We start from the raw sequence: 21,725 nt of genomic DNA on the forward strand, positions 1-21,725 counted from the left end.
TGGGAGGAGCCAGTGCACACCAGGTAGTCCTAAAGCTTTCTTTAGTTGTGCCCAGTCTCCTGCAGAGCCGCTAATCCCCATGGTCCTTACGGAGTCCCAGCATCCACTACGGACTACGAGAAATAGATTTACCGGTGAGTAAAATCTTATTTTCTTGCCGCGTTCCATAAATCTGTGTATATAATATATATTTACAGGGGTGTTTTAAGAGAGGAGGTAGCTCCTGTGCAGACTTCGCGTGGACCCACTCCTCTCCATGGCGCCGTAAGCTCCGGCATTGTGCCTAAGTCTACTTCGAATGCGCAGGTCTCCGGAAACATGGCACCCGCCATCGTCCGGAGACAAACGTACTACTACGCATGCGTGCAGCCATTTTGGAAGTGATTATAGTGCTGTCAATTCTTTATTTAGCCTTTTTGTTTTTGAGACTCAAGTACATGACTTGGTATTAAACTGTAGTTGCCCCATTCTTGACCAGTCTACCTACATCCTCCTAAAAAAAAACCTCCTGGTGAGTCTACACTGTTGCATACCTTTGAGTCATCTGCAAAAAGGCATACTTTCTCTTCAGAAATTAAATATAAAAGGTGAGTGATTCCTTAGACGGTGCTAGGATCAAATATAGGGGGTCATTCCGAGTTGATCGCTCGCTAGCTGTTTTTAGCAGCCGTGCAAACGCTATACCGCCTCCCACTGGGAGTGTATTTTAGCTTAGCAGAAGTGCGAACGAAAGGATCGCAGAGCGTCTTTAAAAAAATGTTGTGCAGTTTTAGAGTAGCTTCAGACCTACTCAGTGCTTGCGATCACTTCAGACTGTTCAGTTCCTGTTTTGACGTCACGAACACGCCCTGCGTTCGGCCAGCCAAGCCTGCGTTTTTTCCTGGCACGCCTGCGTTTTTTCACACACTCCCTGAAAACGCCCAGAATTGCTGACATTGTTCATTTATTCATTTTTTCTGTTTTTTTCTTTTAATGTCCCTATGTCCCTGCTGCCTCTTTCTTTGTCCCTGATGCCTCTCTCTCTGTCCCTACGTCTCTGCTGCCTCTCTCTCCCTACATCCATGCTGCCTCTCTCTTTGTCCCTACATCCCTGCTGCCTCTCTCTCTGACCCTACGTCCCTTCAGCCTCTTTCTGGGGGTCATTTCGAGTTGATCGCTCGCTAGCTGCTTTTAGCAGCAGTGCAAACGCTAAGCCGCCACTCTCTGGGAGTGTATCTTAGCTTAGCAGAAGTGCGACCGAAAGGTTAGCAGAACTGCTCCAAAATATTTTCATGCAGTTTCAGAGTAGCTCCAGACCTACTCCTACCTTGCGATCTCTGCAGAATATTCAGTTCCTGTTTTGACGTCACATACACGCCCTGCGTTCGGCCAGCTACTCCCCCGTTTCCCCAGGCACGCCTGCGTTTTCATCAGACACGCCTGCGTTTTTTAGCACACTCCCGGAAAACGGTCAGTTACCTCCCAGAAACGCCCCATTCATGTCAATCACTCACCGATCAGCAGAGCGACTGAAAAGCGTCGCTCGACCTTGTGTGAAACTGCATAGTTTTGTGTGAAAGTACTTGGCGCGTGCGCACTGCGGCCCATATGCATGCGCAGAACAGCTGATTTTTAGCCAGATCGCTACGCTGCGAAAAACGGCAGCTAGCGATCAACTCGGAATGACCCCCTCTGTCCCTACATCTCTGCTGTCTGTCTCTGTCCCTACATCCCTGCTGCCTCTCTACAGTATCTACCCCTACATCTTTGCTGCCTCTCTCTCCATATGTCCCTGCTGCCTCTCTCTCTGTCCCTACGTCCCTGCTGCCTTTCTCTCTCTGTCCCTACATCCCTGCTGCCTCTCTCTGTCCCTACATCTCTGCTATCTGTCTCTGTCCTTACATCCCTGCTGCCTCTCTACAGAATCTGCCCCTACATTCCTGCTGCCTCTCTCTCCCTACGTCCCTGCTGCCTCTCTCCCTGTCCCTAAGTCCCTGCTGCCTCTCTCTCTATCTGTCTCTACGTCTCTGCTTTCTGTCTCTGACCCTACATCCCTGCTGCCTCTCTATAGTATCTGTCCCTACATCCCTGCTGCCTCTCTCTCTCTATCCCTACATCCCTGCTACCTCTCTCTGTGTCCCTACGTCTCTGCTGTCTGTCTCTGTCCTTACATCCCTGCTGCCTCTCTACAGAATATGCCCCTACATCCCTGCTGCCTCTCTCTCCCTTCGTCCCTGCTGCCTCTCTCCCTGTCCCTAAGTCCCTGCTGCCTTTCTCTCTCTATCTGTCTCTACGTCTCTGCTTTCTGTCTCTGTTCCTACATCCCTGCTGCCTCTCTATAGTATCTGTCCCTACATCCCTGCTGCCTCTCTCTCTATCCCTACATCCCTGCTGCCTCTCTCTGTCCCTACGTCTCTGCTGTCTGTCTCTGTCCTTACATCCCTGCTGCCTCTCTACAGAATCTGCCCCTACATCCCTGCTGCCTCTCTCTCCCTACGTCCCTGCTGCCTCTCTTCCTGTCCCTAAGTCCCTGCTGCCTCTCTCTCTATCTGTCTCTACGTCTCTGCTTTCTGTCTCTGTCCCTACATCCCTGCTGCCTCTCTCTCTCTATCCCTACATCCCTGCTGCCTCTCTCTGTGTCCCTACGTCTCTGCTGTCTGTTTCTGTCCCTACATCCCTGCTGCCTCTCTACAGTATCTGCCCCTACATCCCTGCTGCCTCTCTCTGTACCTACATCCCTGCTGCCTCTCTCTCTCTGTCCATTCATCCCTGCTGCCTCTCTCTCTATCTGTCCCTATGTCTCTGCTGCCTGTCTGTCCCTACATCCCTGTTGCCTCTCTATAGTATCTGTCCCTATGTCCCTGCTGCCTCTCTCTATCCCTACATCCCTGTTGCCTCTCTCTGTGTCCCTACGTCTCTGCTGCCTCTCTCTCTCTGTCCCTACATCCCTGCTGCCTCTCTCTCTGTCCCTACATCCCTGCTGCCTCTCTCTCTGTCCCTACGTCCCTGCTGCCTCTCTCTATCTGTCTCTACGTCTCTGCTGTCTGTCTCTGTCCCTACATCCCTGCTGCCTCTCTACAGTATCTGTCCCTACGTACCTGCTGCCTCTCTCTCCCTGTGTCCCTGCTGCTTCTTTCTCTGTCCCTGCGTCCTTGCTGCCTCTCTCTCTCTCTCTCTCTGTCCCTATGTTCCTGCTGCCTCTCTATCTGTCCCTACATCTCTGCTGTCTGTCTCTGTCCCTACATCCCTGCTGCCTCTCTACAGTATCTGCCTCTACATCTCTGCGGCCTCTCTACAGTATCTGTCCCTACATCCCTGCTGCCTCTCTCTCCCTACATCCCTGCTGCTTCTTTCTCTGTCCCTACATCCCTGCTGCCTCTCTCTCACACTTTCCCTACATCCCTGATGCCTCTCTCTCTGTTTCTATGCCCCTGCTGTCTCTCTATCTGTCCCTACATCGCTGCTGCCTCTCTCTGTTTCTATGCCCCTGCTGCCTCTATCTGTCCCTACATCTCTGCTGTCTGTCTCTGTCCCTACATCCCTGCTGCCTCTCTACAGTATCTGCCCCTACATCTCTGCTGCCTGTCTACAGTATCTGTCCCTACATCCCTGTTGCCTCTCTCTCCCTACATACCTGCAGCCTCTTTCTCTGTCCCTACATCCCTGCTGCCTCTCTCTCACACTTTCCCTACATCCCTGATGCCTCTCTCTCTGTTTCTATGCCCCTGCTGTCTCTCTATCTGTCCCTACATCGCTGCTGCCTCTCTCTGTTTCTATGCCCCTGCTGCCTCTTTCTGTCCCTATGTCCTTGCTGCCTCTCTCTGTCTCTACATCCCTGCTGCCTATCTCTGTCCCTATGTCTTTGTGTCCCTGCTGCCACTCTCTCTGTCTCTATGTTCCTGCTGCCTTTATCTGATCCTACATCCCTGCTGCCTCTCTCTTTGTCCCAACTGCATCTCCCTAAGTCCCTGCCGCCTCTCTCTGTTTCCATGCCCCTGCTGCCTTTTTCTGTCCCTAAGTCCTTGCTGCCTATCTCTGTCCCTATGTCTTTGCCGGCACTCTATCTATCTCTGTGTCCCGGCTGCCATGCTCTCTGTCACTGCTGGGTTGGGGGGCCCCATAAAAATGTTGCTATGGGACCCACAAAGTTCTAGTTACATATGGGTCCTCTGTTATCTTGACTGTTTCTGCACCTAGACAGAGGTTTAGTCATGCCTAGGCAATAGCTTAGGTTGCTGAGTTTAATCACGGACAGGCGCGTTGAGGCGCGACTAGATACTGAGCATGCAATACACATCTCCACCACTGGGTGGCTAATGCTCCACTAATCCAGTACTTTAGTTTGAATAGCGGCGGATTGATCTACAGTACAAGCTCTGGCAAATGGTCAGTGACGACTGTAATGTTAATATACAGTCCTGTACTGCATAGTGTACACACAGATGGTGACCAATGGTCAGACAGAGAGAGAGAGAAAAATAGTTTATTCAGACGCAAACGAACGTGTTAAAACACTTGTGTATGCAGACACAACTAATGTGTGAACACTTGTGTATGTAGACGCAACTAATGTGTGAAAGGAATAATGTAGCTCATTGACTTTACAGTATGTACAGTGCACTAAATGAACATCTGAGTCCCCTAACAGCATAAACGAACACCAATGGGAAGGAATCGCTGCTTGCATTACTTTTACACATGAACTTGTGTATCTTCCATGCAGCAACGTAGGCTAGCGGTGAAGGCTCCCACAGAGATACTAAGTACGGTGATTTGGCATCCAGGAACTTAGGAGGAGCTTTTATCTCTCTCCGTTATACTTAGAAAGATTACAATGGAGAGAGATAAAAGCTCCTCCAGGCTCCCTAAGTTCCTGGATGCCAAATCACTGTACTTAGTATCGCTGTACAGTATGTTGTACTAGTGTACTAATTAGCACGAACAGCTTGTAACGTACAGTGGCAAGTTTAATCTTTCTTTGTATAATGGAGAGAAATCAAAGCTCCTCCCTAAGTTCCTGGATGCCAAATCACCGTCCTTAGTATCTCTGTACAGTATGTTCTACTAGTGTACTAATTAGCACGAACAGCTTGTAACGTACAGTGGCAAGTTTAATCTTTCTATGTATAATAGAGAGAGATCAAAGCTCCTCCCTAAGTTCCTGGATGCCAAATCACCGTACTTAGTATCTCTGTACAGTATGTTCTATTAGGGTACTATTTAGCTGTTCATGCTAATTAGCTGTTCACTGAAAACCCTGATTTATGTGAAACCTGTGTGCACCTTGCCATTGAATGTTTTACAATGGATTACACAGAAAAAAGAAAATTAATAATGCGAATGTCAGGGGGGGAAAAAATATAGATTGGCACTTTGGGAATCGAACCCAGGACCCTCAGTATGGGAGGTGGGAGCCTTCACCGCTAGCCTACGTCGCTGCATGGAAGACACACAAGTTCATGTGTAAAAGTAATGCAAGCAGCGATTCCTTCCCATTGGTGTTCGTTTATGCTGTTAGGGGACTCGGACGCTCATTTAGTGCACTGTACATACTGTAAAGTCAATGAGCTACATTATTCCTTACACACATTAGTTGCGTCTGCATACACAAGTGTTTTAAAACGTTCATTTGCGACTGTATAAACTATTCACACAGTGATTTGGCATCCAGGAACTTAGGGAGGAGCTTTTATCTCTCCCCATTATACTTAATACTACGGGATTTGGACGCTCACATATCCCTAACATCAATAGACCATACTGTATCTGTAACATGTTCGTTTGCATCTGTATATGCTGTACTATTTGCATCTGTACTGTATATACTATTATATACTGTATGACATACTGTAGCATAATGTAGTGTAATGAGACGCACCAGTAAAGTAGTTCTTACGCTGTAGTTCAGTATTGTATTTTAATGGAGACCACACGCATGCGCATTGGTGATTTTAAAAAGCAACATCTGGTGGATGATCTTAGGTATTACACTCAAAGGTAACGCCAAACGCTCTGTGCGCCTCCCTTCGACTAGGCGCGCCTCCTTGCGCCCAGGCACGGTGCGTATGCCCGATCGCGACTAACACCTCAGTCAGCCAAGAGAACGGAGGACCCATCTGTACGTCCCTGCCTCTATATAATTATGGGGCTGATTTAGAGGGGGACACTAATGGCACCTCTGCAGTTGTGCAGAATTATGCAAAAGCTACATGAGGTGTATTAAGTAAAGAAGTAGCCCAGATTCTGTGCTGCGCTGCTGCATCTGAAGGGGCAGCACGGGATCATCTGCGTGCACATAGGACATCTAGTAACCCTGAAGTTACTCAGGATGTCACGGGACTAGATCTGCACGTGTGCGCACCGCAGATCATCTCAGAATCAGGCCCTATAGGCGTAACTAATACCTCCCCCATTAGCTAATAACATTGTTCTGTAACATTACTTTTTTCTTTTATCTTTGGCCTAATCTGAGCCAGACAGGGCCGTGCCAGTTCAGGAGCTCCAACGGCACATCTTGTCCTACCGGCATTACAACATGGAGGTGCGAGAGAAAACCTTAGATTTGGGCACTACCATAATTACCCGACATGTGATTAGCTGACGAGGGAGAGATGTAGCAAACCTTCTAAAGAGTTTGTTGCCCAAAGCAACCACTGAGCTTCTAGCTATCATTTATCAAATATATTCTATAAAATAATAGCTATAACCTGGTTGGTTGCTATGGGCAGAGCCGGCCCTAGGCATAGGCGAACTAGGCAAATGCCTAGGGCATTTGGTATGCCTAGGGGCACCAGCAGCTTCTGCTTATTAAAATGATATGCGGCATGCCTATATTCTGTGTGTAGCATTTCGTATGCAGATACAGCCACAGTCAAACACTGTACATTGGGGGTAATTCAGAGTTGATCGCAACAGCAAATTTGTTAGCAGTTGGGCAAAACCATGTGCACTGCAGGTGTGGCAGATGTAACATGTGCAGAGAGAGTTAGATTTGGGTGGGTTATTTTGTTTCTGTGCAGGATAAATACTGGCTGCTTTATTTTTACACTGCAATTTAGATTTCAGTTTGAACACACCACACCCAAATCTAACTCTCTCTGCACATGTTATATTTGCCCCCCCCCCCTGCAGTGCACATGGTTTTGCCCAACTGCTAACAAATTTGCTGCTGCGATCAACTCTGAATTAGGCCCATTATGCGTATAAGTGGCACTACTAATGTGGGCATTATGCGTATAAGTGGCACTACTACTATGGGCATTATGTGTATAAGTGGCACTACTACTAAGCGCATCATGTGTATACGGGGCATTTCTACTGTTGACATTATGCATATAAGGAGCACAACTGTGGGCATAATGTGTATAAGCAACACTACTACTGTGGGCATTATTTGTAAGGGGCATTACTACCTTGGGCATTATGTGTATACTGTGCACTACTGTGCAGCCTATCATTAGTAGGGGGCGCTACTGTGTGATGCACCGTGAATAAGGGATACTACTATGTGGTGTACTATGAATCAGGGGCACTACGTGCGGTGTAATGTGAGTAAGATTGTGCTATAGTGTGGTGTAAATTGAATTGGGAGTACTATTGTGTGGCCACACCCCTTCTTTGTTAGACCACATCCCTTTTTTCCAAGTAGCTCAAATGGCTCAAATGTATAATTTGCAGGTGGGCACTGAACACTCTAGCACCGCCCCTGCCCCCACACCATCTGTATGTCCCATACTGAGCTGACCATCTGCATGTTTTGTATTGTCCACTCTCCCCCACCATAGTCTCTGTTTTGTACTGTGCTTTCAATACCACCCACCCCACCACACACACAATTACACAAGTATGGTAACTTACCTCCTGCATGTTATCCTCCAGTCCTTGCTGCCTCTGCGATCCCTCCCGTCGTCTTCAACTGACACTATGCAGATCTCTTTGCCGGTCACCTGAACTTTGATAGATGATATAAAAAACACAAATGACTATCCTTAAGCATAGTACTAGTTTTAGTACAATAAAATGTCAATGAGTCAACAGATTTTCCAATTTACCTTAAACCAAACAACATTCTTTCAAATTTATCAATATCCCATTTATCTATTTTATTTCCTTTTTCATCCCAAAGCCACGATCCTGCCTCATAGAGACTTACCTGCATCCACCGCCCTCTTTATTTCTGTAACGCTACATTTGTATTCCTAAATCTATCATTCCCTCCTGCGCTTCTCCTAATTATGTGTCCTTGTACCTTTATTCCCTGTTCTGTCTATCTTGTCTTGCCTTTCAGCTGACTATACTGCACTCTGTCTTCCTTACCCCACTCCATCATACCTTGCTATGTAGGACTCACCTCCTCCTACCTGTCTCCCTGCATGGTGACTGGAAACGTCAGCAGCTGTAGATAGAATGTGACAGGATGAAGCATTGTGATGTCACAGGCTAGTGATGTCACAGGCTATGTGTGATGTCACAGTAACCAGCAGCAAAGCTACCAAGTTACAGTTATCTTACATATACATTTGATACATCAATTATAACTGGATTTACATGAATTTCTAATTAAAAAAAATTAAAGTACTGTAGTGTAGAAAATTAACTACTGTATAAGGCAATGTTGTATAAGTAGAATGTTATATTACTGTATAAGGCCTCAATATATACCGTAGGTAAAAGGAAAATAGAAGTGAAAGGAATTTCTAGAGTAAATCACCACTTATATTTTATAAGGGAATAAAACTCTTTATATAACAGGCCGAGTTAATCATTTTCCATTATACAGTATGTGTATCAGTTTCACGGCAATGATGGGAACACCACTGCAGGCTGCTTCAAATTCACACTATCCGCCGCTGACCACCACCGGGGATCGCCGTGGGCCGGATCACCAGAGCAGCTGATATGGGACCACACACGCCAGAGATCGATTACATCACGACGCTCCACCCTAACGCGTTTCATCATAGACTTCATCAGAGAACGTGCCTTCGTGGCGTCCCTGCAGTTGCTGCCACATGAAATGTCTGCTAAATCTAGTAAATCCCGTTCACATGGATGGTGTTTCAGGCTGCAAGGGAGACAGTTCATTCGAAACAGACAAGTTAGCAGTATGGCATGTGTAAAGTGTGCTGCTGTAGCAGAGAATTCATCAGTCCAGTCATTAAGCTACACAATCAATACATTGTTATTTTAGGAGGCTTGGATACATATTTAAATTGGTTCACGATGTGTTATATTATACAAGTCATACATTGGGGGGGGTTTTAGAAAAACATAAAGGGATTTTTTCTTAAATAAGTTTTTTGGGGAACTCATTATTTATCCACAAGCACCTGACAGCTGGAGATCACTGTGTTCTGGTGTTTGGACATTTTTCAAAGCAATTATTGAGATTTAAGGGAATAGAATATATAGAAGTAATGTCGAGAGGAGGTAATAGAAAGAATTAATAAAAAGAGAAACTTACTGGATACTAGCCTTAAACTCACAGACACCGAGGGGCTTGAATGGAGGGTTTGAAATCACACCCTATATATAACTGTGCATTTGTGATGATTTAGAAATGTATACTTCTCAATGTGACCCTGGATTGCTTTAAAAAATGTCCAAACCTTAGAAAATAGTGGGGGGTCATTCCGAGTTGATCGCACGCTGCCGATTTTCGCAGCGCAGTGATGAGGTTACTACTGCGCATGCGTATGCACAGCAATGCGCACGCACGTCGTATGGGTACAAACAGCATTGTAGCGATGATTCCATTCGCACAGCCGTTCACAAGGAGATTGACAGAAAGAGGGCGTTTATGGGTGTCAACTGACCATTTTCTGGGAGTGGTAGGGAAAACGCAGGCGTGTCCAGACGTTTGCAGGGAGGGTGTCTGACGTCAATTCCGGGACCAGACAGGCTGAAGTGATCGCAAGAGCTGAGTAAGTTCAGACCTACTCAGAAACTGAAAAAACTTTTTCGTCCCACTCGGCTGCACAGGCGATCGCACACTTGCAAAGCGAAAATACACTCCCCCGTGGGCGGCGACTATGCGTTTGCACGGCTGCAAAAAGTAGCTAGCGAGCGATCAACTCGGAATGAGGGCCTGTGACTCCAGCTGTCAGGTGCTTCTGGATAAATAATGTTTTTCTAAAAAAAAAAAAAAAACCAATGAGCTGTATAATATACTGTAATACATAATGTACCAATTTAAATATGTATCCAAGCCTCCTAAAATAACAATGTTTCCACTAAGAGTACAAAATGAGTTGATACATGACTTATATGATACTAATATCAGGTGAGATATTATATATATATATATATATATATATATATAATTACATACCTCCCAACTGTCCCGTTTTTTGTGGGACAGCCCCGTTTTTTTATGTCGGTCATGCTGCAACATTTGGGGGCACTGCAAGCGGCATCTCAGTCCCTGATCTGCACACACCCATATCTGAAAACATCAGAGAGGTATGTACACACCGGGGTTACTTTTTGGGCATAGCAGTAAATTTATCCTTAAATCTCTTATGGGGGGAACTGCGTTGACAAAAGACTTCAAAAATGAAAGAAGGCATTCAATATAAGAAACCACCTTTAGCACCGCTGTTCCATACATCACCCCCAGATGTGCGGGCACATACAGTTATAATTGGTGGCATCAGCAAAGGCTACAGCTATAAATGGGATTAAATGGGTTTTGTACAATATTTACAATACTTATATTTATTAATGTATGTTTTTTGGGGGTACCTGCAGATATAATGAATCCAGTAAAGACACTAGGGTGATTCTAGATCACTCTGTACATTCAGTAAGTGCAATGATTGGTCTGACAAATTTAGGACCCAGAATGATGCTTACAAAGCAGGAGACACTGCGAGGGATCCATTTAGATCCCTCTCAGGAAGCGATAAGAAGCCCAGAGGCTTCTATTAGGCAAGGCTACCTACAGATGGCATTGCCTACCGGGTCCAAGCTCTGGAAAGGGAGAATGAGAAAAAGTCCAGCATTCCACTCTTCCAGTTACATTACTTGCCCTGATGCCCTCAGAGATGTAACCTACAGGAGATACTGTAGAAGGATATATGGCGAGAAGCAGACGGCTGATTATTTGATCCTGCTCCAGTTACACAATGATTGCTCAGATCTGTGCCAAGCACATAATTCTTATGCCAAGGGAAATGGAAAATGTGGGAATGATGACAGTGAATTTGAGATGTAAGCCCCATGATGGTATACTGGTATACTACATTAACTGGTATAGAGATATGGGAGAGGTTGACAAAAAGGTGATAACTCCACTAAATGGATATTTTTAAGAGTTCATTTTGCTTAAGGTGCATATTTATTAATTATATCTGTACTTTTCCTAATAATTATACATTTTTATTGCTGTGTCCCAGTTCCATTGCCAGCTCACCCTCCACACACACACCAAAGTGGCCAAGATGTGCCACCAGCCCAATGAGCTCTGGAGCCTGTGACTATCTGGTGTAACATGTATTAGGGGCTCTATCTGGCGTAATGTGTATAAGGGGCTCTACCTGGCACAATGTTTACCTAGCTTAATGTGTTTATGGGGCTCTACCTGGTGTAATGTACATAAGGGGCTCTATCTGGCATAATGTGTATAAGGGGCTCTACCTGGTGTAACGTGTATAAGATGCTCTACCTGGCAAAATGTGTATAATGGGCTCTACCTGGTGCAAAGTGTATAAGAGGCTCTATCTGGCACAACATGTATAAGGGGCTCTACCTAGCCAATGTATATAAGGGGCTCTACCTGGTGCAACTTGTATAAGGGGCTACCTGGTGCAATGTATATAAGGGGCTCTACCTCGTGCAATGTGTATATGGAGCTCTACCTGGTGTAACGTGTATAAGGGACTCTACCTGGCATAACGTGTATAAGGGGTTCTACCTGGCATAACATGTATAAGGGGCTTTACATGGCATAATGTGTATAAGAGGCTCTACCTGGCTCAACGTGTTTAAGAGGCTGTACCCTGTGCAGAGTGTGTAAGGGGCTCTACCTGGCATAATGTGTGTAAGGGGCTCCACGTGGCGTAGCATTTGTAAGGGGCTCTACGTGGCATAACATGTGTAAGGGGGCTCTACCTGGCATAACATGTGTAAGGGGCACTTCCTGGCGTAATGTGTATAAGGGGCTCTGCTCTATTGTGGTGTAATGCGTGTAAGGGGCTCTAACATAGCATAATGTGTATAAGGGGTACTACTGTGTGGTGTAATGTGACTGACGGAAACTACTGTGCACACTGTCCCTATTTTCGATAGGGGGGGGGCAAAGGAAACATTCGCCCTGGGCGCCACAAGGTCTACAACTGGCTATGTAGTAGGAGCAGGTAGCCTGGGTGCCAAGATAGATAGCCCTAGTGCCCTCCAGCGCAGAGAGGGAATGGCAGCTGAGTGCTGCATTTGCAGTTGAGTCCAGTGGGTGCAGCAATTTGGGCTGTTAACCCCTGATGAACTGCACCAAAACAGCTAAAATATTACAAATGCAAGTAAAATAAAATTGTATTAAAAATATATTTTTACTGTGGTGCACTGCATCTGTTCTGCAGTAACAGGGAATGGTAATGGTAATATCCCAAATCTAGTGGGATCTAAATATCTGTGGCCGTCTGGTGGAACGAGGTCATCCAGTTACATTGTCACTTACAGTATAGCAGTACTAAGAAGTTCAAGATTTCCAGAATGAACCATAGATCACAGGGGCTCTGGTAACAGCCTGTTCCTGTTGTGATAGAAGTAAAGGCATCACTAATTCAAGCACTTTCCTTCAGTGTTTGGGACCTGGCTGCACTATTACACATGCTGGATCATCATATGTCAGCAGCCATTGCCAGGGAGGGATCAAACAGGTCCCTCTCCTGGAATGTTTTGGGAAATGTAGCCCAAAGGCTACAATGGCGAATATCATCTGAATATTATGTCAGCTACCAGGCTCAGCTTCGTATTCTTGGGCGCAGTAAATTTGCCAATTTAGCTGCTCCCATAGAAAGCTATGTGGGCTGGTTTTCCTGTTGAAATTGGGGATCCTGCAGTCCACCATAAATACATTCAGGGGACCCTTAGCGTTTGCGGGTATTTCCCTAAAAGTAGAGATGAGCGAGTTCGGGTTTAACTCGGATTTACTCGGTTCTCAAAACGGCATCTTATTGGCTCACGGATGTCTCGTTTTTTGGATAGCCAATAAGATGCCGTTTTGTGAACCGAGTAAATCCGTGTAAATCCCGAACCCGCTCATCTCTACCTAAAAGTGCTCTCTTTTTATTTAAGTTCACAAATAAAAAAATGTAAAGACTTATATGTAGCTACAACTTAAAAAAAACTGCTAAACATTCTAGTATATTTAGGTGATTGTCAGCCTGATGAACCATTAACCATTTAACCCTACTGATTGTTTTTATTATAAAAGGTTGTTGTCAATGAAACCAAACTTGGTCACCGCTCCTGGCTTTCTGTACTTAAAATCTGTTTTTTATTTTTCCATTAACCACATAGTGGTAACAGGAGCGTCTGATGGGATAGGAAAAGCCTACGCAGAGGAGGTCAGTATATATTATGTCTGTCCTCCACCTGAATGTATATACATTAATATAGTGTCAGTTGTGGGGTGAGCATTGGGGCGTGGGGGCGCCTGAACCGCTCTTTATCATGTTATATCACTTTCTTTGTTTGTTTTTTATCTATGTACCATTTTTTCACACATTTTCCACTCTTGTGACACTGAGTAGCTGCTTTCATACACCTGATACTCAGTAATACTTCACTGCTATATTTCAATTGTGTAATGCCTCAGGGTGGTTTTGACTGGGCTGGTTTGGGGAGCCAGGCGCCCCAGACATGAACCCTTGGAATGCTAGGGACATATCTGATGAGGTTGCCTGGACGTTGGTGGATAAGCCCATAACTTTGGCCAAATTTATGCTAACAACCTCTTATTTGATATTTAATTGTAAAATGTATTTCAATTTTGAATAGTAATGTTTGCGTACTACACATGGTGCACCTTTTCTTTCTGTGTGATCCACCTGAATGTGGAGTCTCTATCACACCCATGTATCTTGTCCATAGTTGGCCCGAAGGGGACTCATAACTTTGGCCAAATTTATGCTAACAACCGCTTATTTGATGTTTAATTGTAAAATGTATTTCAATTTTGAATAGTAATGTTTGCATAGGGCACCTGCATCTTTTCTTTCTATGTCATCCACCTGAATATGGAGTCTCCATAACATCCATGTATCTTATCCGTAGCTGGCCCGGAGGGGACTCAATGTCGTCCTCATCAGTCGGACTCTGAAGAAGCTGCAGAGCATTGCGGAAGGGATAGGTGAGAGATCCCGGCATTTGGTCACCATCTGTTAGTGATTTGGCCGGTATCACATAGACGCAATAGGGTTGTAGGCACCTCACTGTAAGGAGTACCTAGGAGATGTTGAAGAAAGTAGCTAGTATGACGATGTTGTCAATAGTCATTATATCAACGGGAGAGTGTTGACACTGTTGTAATGTTATATATAAAGCCTTATAATGGTGTCGGTATTATAACTTCAAACATGACGCTTTATGATAATATATAACAATAAGCAGCGCTAAAACACCCTGGGTTGGGAGTGGTATGCCAAAACTTAAACAACTTGAGTGATCAATGACAGAGAAAATTTTATTACCCATACAAAGGTTAATCCATGAAAGTATGTGTAAGAACACCAAAAATGGCCCTCATTCCGAGTTGTCCGCTCGCTAGCTGCTTTTAGCAGCTTTGCACACGCTAAGCCGCCGCCTACTGGGAGTGAATCTTAGCATAGTAAAATTGCGAACGAAAGATTAGCAAAATTGCGAATAGACACTTCTTAGCAGTTTCTGAGTAGCTCCACACTTACTCGGCATCTGCGATCAGTTCAGTCAGTTTCGTTCCTGGTTTGACGTCACAAACACACCCAGCGTTTGCCCAGAAACTCCTCCGTTTCTCCAGCCACTCCCACGTTTTTCCCAGAAACGGTAGCGTTTTTTTGCACACACCCATAAAACGGCCAGTTTCCGCCCAGAAACACCCACTTCCTGTCAATCACATTACGATCACCAGAACGAAGAAAAAACCTAGTAATGCCGTGAGTAAAATACCTAACTGCATAGCAAATTTACTTGGCGCAGTCGCACTGTGGACATTGCGCATGCGCATTAGCGACTAATCGCTCCGTTGCGAGAAAAAAATAACGAACGAACAACTCGGAATGACCCCCAATGTACAGTACAATAGGAAACATGCACATGAGGATCCGATCAAAACAAAATAAAAATAAAAACTACTATATGTATATATCCGCACCACCACCAAGGCTGAAATTATATGTAGGAACTAAATAGTAAACCCTGGGATATGCCCCGAAGATGAAATGTTCAAAAAGTCAGTACTCACATCCTGGGATTAATGAGGAAAAGTTAATTTGTCCGTAAATGATCACCTAATAGAAATAGCAATACATCCACAGAAAGGAGCAATGCCTTTTTAGCCACACTGTGAGATTCCTGGGAGACTCCATGCTGAGCCGCAGTGAAACAAATCCCCGTAAACTGCGATAAACAGGTAATGCAGTAGTAGTTGGCCTGCTGATGAATAGTTGATGCACGGTGAGAGGCTGCAGGTGAGTAGATAGCATAGCCTCGTTATTGAGGGGTCTATTTACAAAGCCTTGGAGAGCGATAACGTGAAGAGAGATAAAGTAGCAACCAGCTCCTAACTGCCAAATTTTCAAACACAACCTGTGACATGGCAGTTAGGAGCTGATTGGCTGGTACTTTATCTCCGTCCACTTTATCTCTCTCTATGTCTTTGTAAATAGAACCCTCACTCCAGATGAACGGAGAATGCAGTTGGAGTCACCTGGCAACCAGGTCAATAGTAGGCAAAAGGTACAACTCAGGTAGTAGCACACCCAGGGCAATCTGGATATACAACCGCAGAGTAAGCGGAGAAAACAACAGAAGATTGAGGGTAAGCGGACTGCACAAATCTGATAGTGATCAGTGGCTATTCTCCACAGAAAAGGCGGGGCAGCCAGGGCACCATAAGGTGGTAAGAAAAGGGTGCGGTGATACACAGATCCTCAATGCTGGTTGGTACAAAGGGAAAATACGGAGGGAAAAAAATGAGGAAGTGGGGCTTCAAGAACGTGATTGATTCCAAAGATCCATTCAATCCGTGGGGTATTAAACTATTCAAATGCTAGATCCAAGCTATTGTTTGTCTACACAAAGACTTAAAATCGGTCCCCTCCTCTCGCTGTACTCTTAATATGTTCTATTCCCGTGATCCAAAACATTTTTTATTTTTCTCACATACCTCTACATAATAAAGAGACAGACAGAAGGTCCATGGACCTTTTTCCACATTCCTGGTTTGAGAGGTAGAACATCACTAAGTAGTGGGTCCTGTTTAAGGATAGAATAATTCTGCTCATCAATCTCCCTCATCTGACGCTCTATTAAATTTAGATATAAAAGTTGTCATGGGCGGAATTATTCCATACCTTTGACTCTTTTTCTGTAGTTGTCATTGGAACAAGAAGGGTTTCCCTATCCATACATCCATACATCATACTTCATAGAGAGCTTTCTGTACCAGACTAGGGGGATAATATCTTTCTATAAAGGAACTTAACATGCATTGTTATTGAGACTAATAGTCATTAATGGAAGAACAATTGCTCTTAATACGCATGAACTGACCCTTGGTTGCACAGTCCCTCCATTTCTTGGAGTGAGCACATTTATAATGAACATAATTGTTATTATCTACCAGTTTTTTGGTAAGTTTTAGTCATAATAAAATGAACCTGCACCAAAAGGGTCAAACAAAGAAAATTTGTGGTCGAGGTGTTAAATGTGTGTGTAAACTTAAGCCCAAAGGAATTCCTATTTAGTGAATCAACAAAGAAAAGTGCTCACTCCTCACTACCACCCCAAATTATAAAAAGGTCATCTTTATAACGTTCATAGAAGACCAGGTCTGCCCCATAGCCACCCCCATACATGTTGGACAATTTGAAATTTACTAAATACAGGTTAGCATAAATTGGGGTGAACCTGGTCCCCATGGCCATCCCCCAAACTTAAAGAAAATACGATTGAGACTAATAGTCATTAATGGAAGAACAATTGCTCTTAATACGCATGAACTGACCCTAGGGTGCACAGTCCCTCCATTTCTTGGAGTGAGCATATTTATAATGAACATACTTGTTATTATCTACCGGTTTTTGGTAAGTTTTAGTCATAATAGAATTACCCTGCACAAAAAGGGTCAAACAAAGAAAATTAGTGGTCGAGGTGTTAAATGTGTGTGTAAACTTAAGGCCAAAGGAATTCCTATTTAGTGAATCAACAAAGGAAAGTGCTCACTCCTCACTACCACCCCAAATTATAAACAGGTCATCTTTGTAACGTTCATAGAATACCAGGTCTGCCCCATAGTTACCCCCATACATGTTGGACAATCTGAAATTTACTAAATACAGGTTAGCGTAACTTGGGGTGAACCTGGTCCCCATGGCCATCCCCCATACCAAAATACCAGAAATAAAATATAAAAAAATATTTGTTCAAATAAAATTAATAGAATTTAGAATTAATTTCCTTTTTGGTGGGGTCATATTCAAATTGCAGCTCAGTACAGCATTGAGAATCTCAATTCCTTTATTATGCAGAATGTTAGTACCAAGTGATTCCACATCTAATCTCAAAAAAGTAATTATCTTTGATACCAATTGGATTCACGCTGTCAGGAGAGGAAGCTCCCTGGGCACAGATAGAATAGGGATCTGTGTCAGGCTGCTAAGAATGTTTGTATCTATACGTACATTTTACCTCCACAGAGCTCCAGACAGGACGGAAAACCAAGATAATCCAGGTGGATTTCACAGGAGGACCTGAAAACTATCCCAAAATTGAAGAAGGTTTAAAGGACCTGGAAATAGGAATACTTGGTAGTTATCAAGCCAGGACTTGATGTTTCTATCTGTAAGTAAAGAACATTGGGCCTGATTCATAGTGCAAGGACTTGCACAGCTACAAGGAAGCGGCTGTGTAATTCCAGGAGATAGACGCCTCCTATTAGCATTTGCGAGGACCCGTGTACTGCTTCAGAGGGCACAGCCATCGGTCATGATTTGCAAAGTTTTTAGGCACTGGAGTTTATGCATGATGTCCATCTGATCTGGACACCCGGGTCCTGCTTCTGGCAATGCAGACCCTGGACCCTTCACACCTTCAAAGCGGGTGGTGACATGCCTCTGTTTTGAAGAATGGTGCCAGGTGTTGTCCCTGCTCCATCAGCCCCTCCCCCCCCAAAAAAAAAATGCAGCATGTCAAACATGCCACTGACAGGGAGTTGTGAACAACATTGCAAGGCCCGTTCTGCACATGTGCAGGAATGGGTCTTGCACCTGCACAGGCCAACAAACATTGGGTTTCTGTACATATATGAATCAGGCCCATTGCCCCTAGGGAGTGAAGCTGTAGGATTCTCTAACAGTCTCTATAGAACTTGTTTTTCTCCCCTTCTCTTTCTTCCCCCTTACCTACTCCCACTCTCTATCTCTCTCCCCTCTATTCCACCTACCCCATTTCTCTACCCCCTTTTTTCCTACTTTATTTCTTTGCCACTCTCTTTCTCTTCATTCATTATTTCTCTTTCCCTAGTTAATCTTTCTCTCCCAGCTCTCCTTCCCCACTATTTTTCTCTACCTCCCTCTCTTTCTTTCTCTCCCCCTCAATCTCTGCTGCTCTCATTCTCTCTTCCCTCTCTTTGCCTCTTTCTCTGACGCTCTTTTTTTCTCCTCCCCTCTCTATCTATCCCCTGTTCATTCGCTCACTCCCCCATATCATTATTTCCTTTTCCACACTTATTCCTTTTCTTCCCCATTCCCCTTTTTTTTCTGACACTCTTTTTCTCTCCCCCTCTTTTTTTTCTCTCACCCCATCTCTTTCTCTGACACTCTTTTTTTCGGTGTGAATTAAAACATTGACAGTAAAAGAGTCGACAGTCAATAGGATGACACCAGATGGTCGACAGTGAATAGGTGGACAGGGTCGAAGGGTTGACAGCGTCAAAAGGTCTACAGTTAATTGGCTGACATTGACGTAGGTCGACAGGCTTTAAAGGTTGGCATTCAACTGGTTGACACAAAAAAGATTGACACATGATTTTTCAGTTATTTTATCTTTACCCTAACCCTCCCCTAGTGCATACCCATAACCCTCTCCTTAGTGCCTACCCCTAATCCCCCCCCCCCAGTGCCTAAACCTAACCATATCCCCCGGCAGCCTTACCTTAACTCTCCCCCAAGTGCCTGACCCTAACACTAATCCTTAGCCTAATCCTAACCCTAAAAATAAAATAAAAATGTCAACCTTTTTTGTGTCAACCATCTGAATGTTGAACTTTTGAACCTGTTGACCTTTTAACTCTGCTGACAATCAGTATCGACTATTTGGTGTCGACCTATTGACTGTCGATCTTTTTACTGTCGATCTCCATCTGGATACCCTTTTTGTCTCTGCTGATCTTTTTCTTTTTCCCCTCTCTTCCTCTATCCCAACTGTCTCTCCCCTTCTCTCTCTCTCTGCTGCTCTTTTTCTTTCTCTGCTTTATCTATCCCCTCTGTTTATCTCCTCTTTCTCTGCTGATCTTTTTCTTTCTCCCCCCTCTTCCTCTATCCACTTTGCCTCTCCCCTCCCCCTTCTCTTTCTCTTCTCCTCTTTTTCTTTATCCCCTCTCTTCCTTTATTCCCTCTGCTTCTCCTCTTTCTCTGCTGCTCTTTTTCTTTCTCCCCCCTCTTCCTCTATCCACTTTGCCTCTCCCCTCCCCCTTCTCTTTCTCTTCTCCTCTTTTTCTTTATCCCCTCTCTTCCTTTATTCCCTCTGCCTCCCCTCTTTCTCTGCAGCTCTTTTTCTTTCTTCCGTCTCTTGCTCTATCCACTCTGTCTCTCCACTTCTCTTTCTCTGCTGCTCTTTTCTTTATCCCTTCTCTTCCTCTATCCCCAGTGTCTCTCTCCTTCTCTTTGTCTGCCGCTCTTTTTCTTTATCCCCCTCTTCCTCTATCCCCCATGCCCCTCCTCTTTCTCTGCTGCTCTTTTCTTTATCCCTTCTCTTCCTCTATCCCCAATGTCTCTCCTTCTCTTTCTCTGATGCTCTTTTCTTTATCCCTTCTCTTCCTCTATCCCCAGTGTCTCTCTCCTTCTCTTTGTCTGCAGCTCTTTTTCTTTATCCCCCTCTTCCTCTATCCCCCATGCCCCTCCTCTTTCTCTGCAGCTCTTTTTCTTTATCCCCCTCTTCCTCTATCCCCCATGCCCCTCCTCTTTCTCTGCTGCTCTTTTCTTTATCCCTTCTCTTCCTCTATCCCCAATGTCTCTCCTTCTCTTTCTCTGATGCTCTTTTCTTTATCCCTTCTCTTCCTCTATCCCCAGTGTCTCTCTCCTTCTCTTTGTCTGCAGCTCTTTTTCTTTATCCCCCTCTTCCTCTATCCCCCATGCCCCTCCTCTTTCTCTGCAGCTTTTTCTTTATCCCCCTCTTCCTCTATCCCCCATGCCCCTCCTCTTTCTCTGCTGCTCTTTTCTTTATCCCTTCTCTTCCTCTATCCCCATTGTCTCTCTCCTTCTCTTTCTCTGCCGCTGTTTTTCTTTATCCCCTCTCTTCCTCTATTTCCTCTTCCTCTCCACTTCTCTTTCTCTGCTACTCTTTTTCTTTATCCCCTCCCTTCCTCTATTCCCTCTGTCTCTTCCCTTGTCTTTTTCTGTTGCTCTTTTTCTTTATCCCCTTTCTCTCCCAATCACCCCCCGCCCCCTTTTTATGCCATTCTTTTTCTCCCACTATGCAGGGGATGTACTAAAGGGAAAATGTGTTAAAGACCTCCTGAGATTTATCTGATTAGATCCCTCTCAGCACCCCATGCGGCCACCGTGTCACTCTGCACATGAGCAGACGGACTCCTGTGTCATAAATCCAGAAGTCCAGTAACTAGCATTGATCACAAATGACAGCACTTATTGGGAGAGCTGTCCTTTGCGGTACTAAACACATATGTTAGTACATATGAGATTAGTATAAATGCAATGTCTGGTGGGATGTACTGTTAGTACATCCCAAACCCACTCTTTTATTCTCCCCCATCTCTTTCTCTGACATTCTTTTTGGAGGTGTGGATTTACAGATCAACAGTAAAAGGGTCAACAATCAATAGGTTTGCACCAGTCAGTGAAGAGATCAGCAGTGTCAAAAGGTTGACAGGTAATTGGTAAACTTAGGTCGACAGGGTAAACGGTCGATAGGTTCAAAAGGTCAACATTCAAATGGTCAACAAAAAAATATATTTTAGCCTAACCCTAATCCTTCCCCAATACCTACCCCTACCCATTCACTCAGGTGACCTAACCTAACCATTCACAGAGTACCTTACCATACCCTCCAACATCATTAAAGAAGAAATTGGTACAAATCCAAAAAGGGGTGTGGCCATGTGAAAGGTGGGCGTGGCTACACAGTTCTGCCATAGAAATCAACAGGACAAGAGAGATGCTGAAAATTGGTACATAGCTCTTTTTGGCCGGTACAGACCATAAGAAAACGGTACTGTACCGTCGAAAAAGGTACAATTGGAGGGCATGCCTTACCCTATAACTAACCCTAACAATGGCCCTCATTCCGAGTTGTTCGCTCGCTAGCTGTAT

General features: G+C 44.6%; 1 protein-coding gene across 1 annotated transcript in view; it reads left to right on the forward strand.

The window, feature by feature from the left end:
- Positions 1–21,725, forward strand: part of LOC134934775 (very-long-chain 3-oxoacyl-CoA reductase-B-like) — a 47,922-nt gene that overhangs the window by 9,221 nt on the left and 16,976 nt on the right. Inside the window, exons 2-4 of the mRNA XM_063930134.1 lie at positions 13,498–13,544; positions 14,254–14,329; positions 17,874–17,984. Of these exons, the coding sequence (XP_063786204.1) occupies positions 13,498–13,544; positions 14,254–14,329; positions 17,874–17,984 (234 nt within the window). The remainder of the gene's footprint in view (positions 1–13,497; positions 13,545–14,253; positions 14,330–17,873; positions 17,985–21,725) is intronic.

This window comes from Pseudophryne corroboree, chromosome 6 (assembly GCF_028390025.1).
Source record: "Pseudophryne corroboree isolate aPseCor3 chromosome 6, aPseCor3.hap2, whole genome shotgun sequence".
Classification (NCBI taxonomy): domain Eukaryota; kingdom Metazoa; phylum Chordata; class Amphibia; order Anura; family Myobatrachidae; genus Pseudophryne; species Pseudophryne corroboree.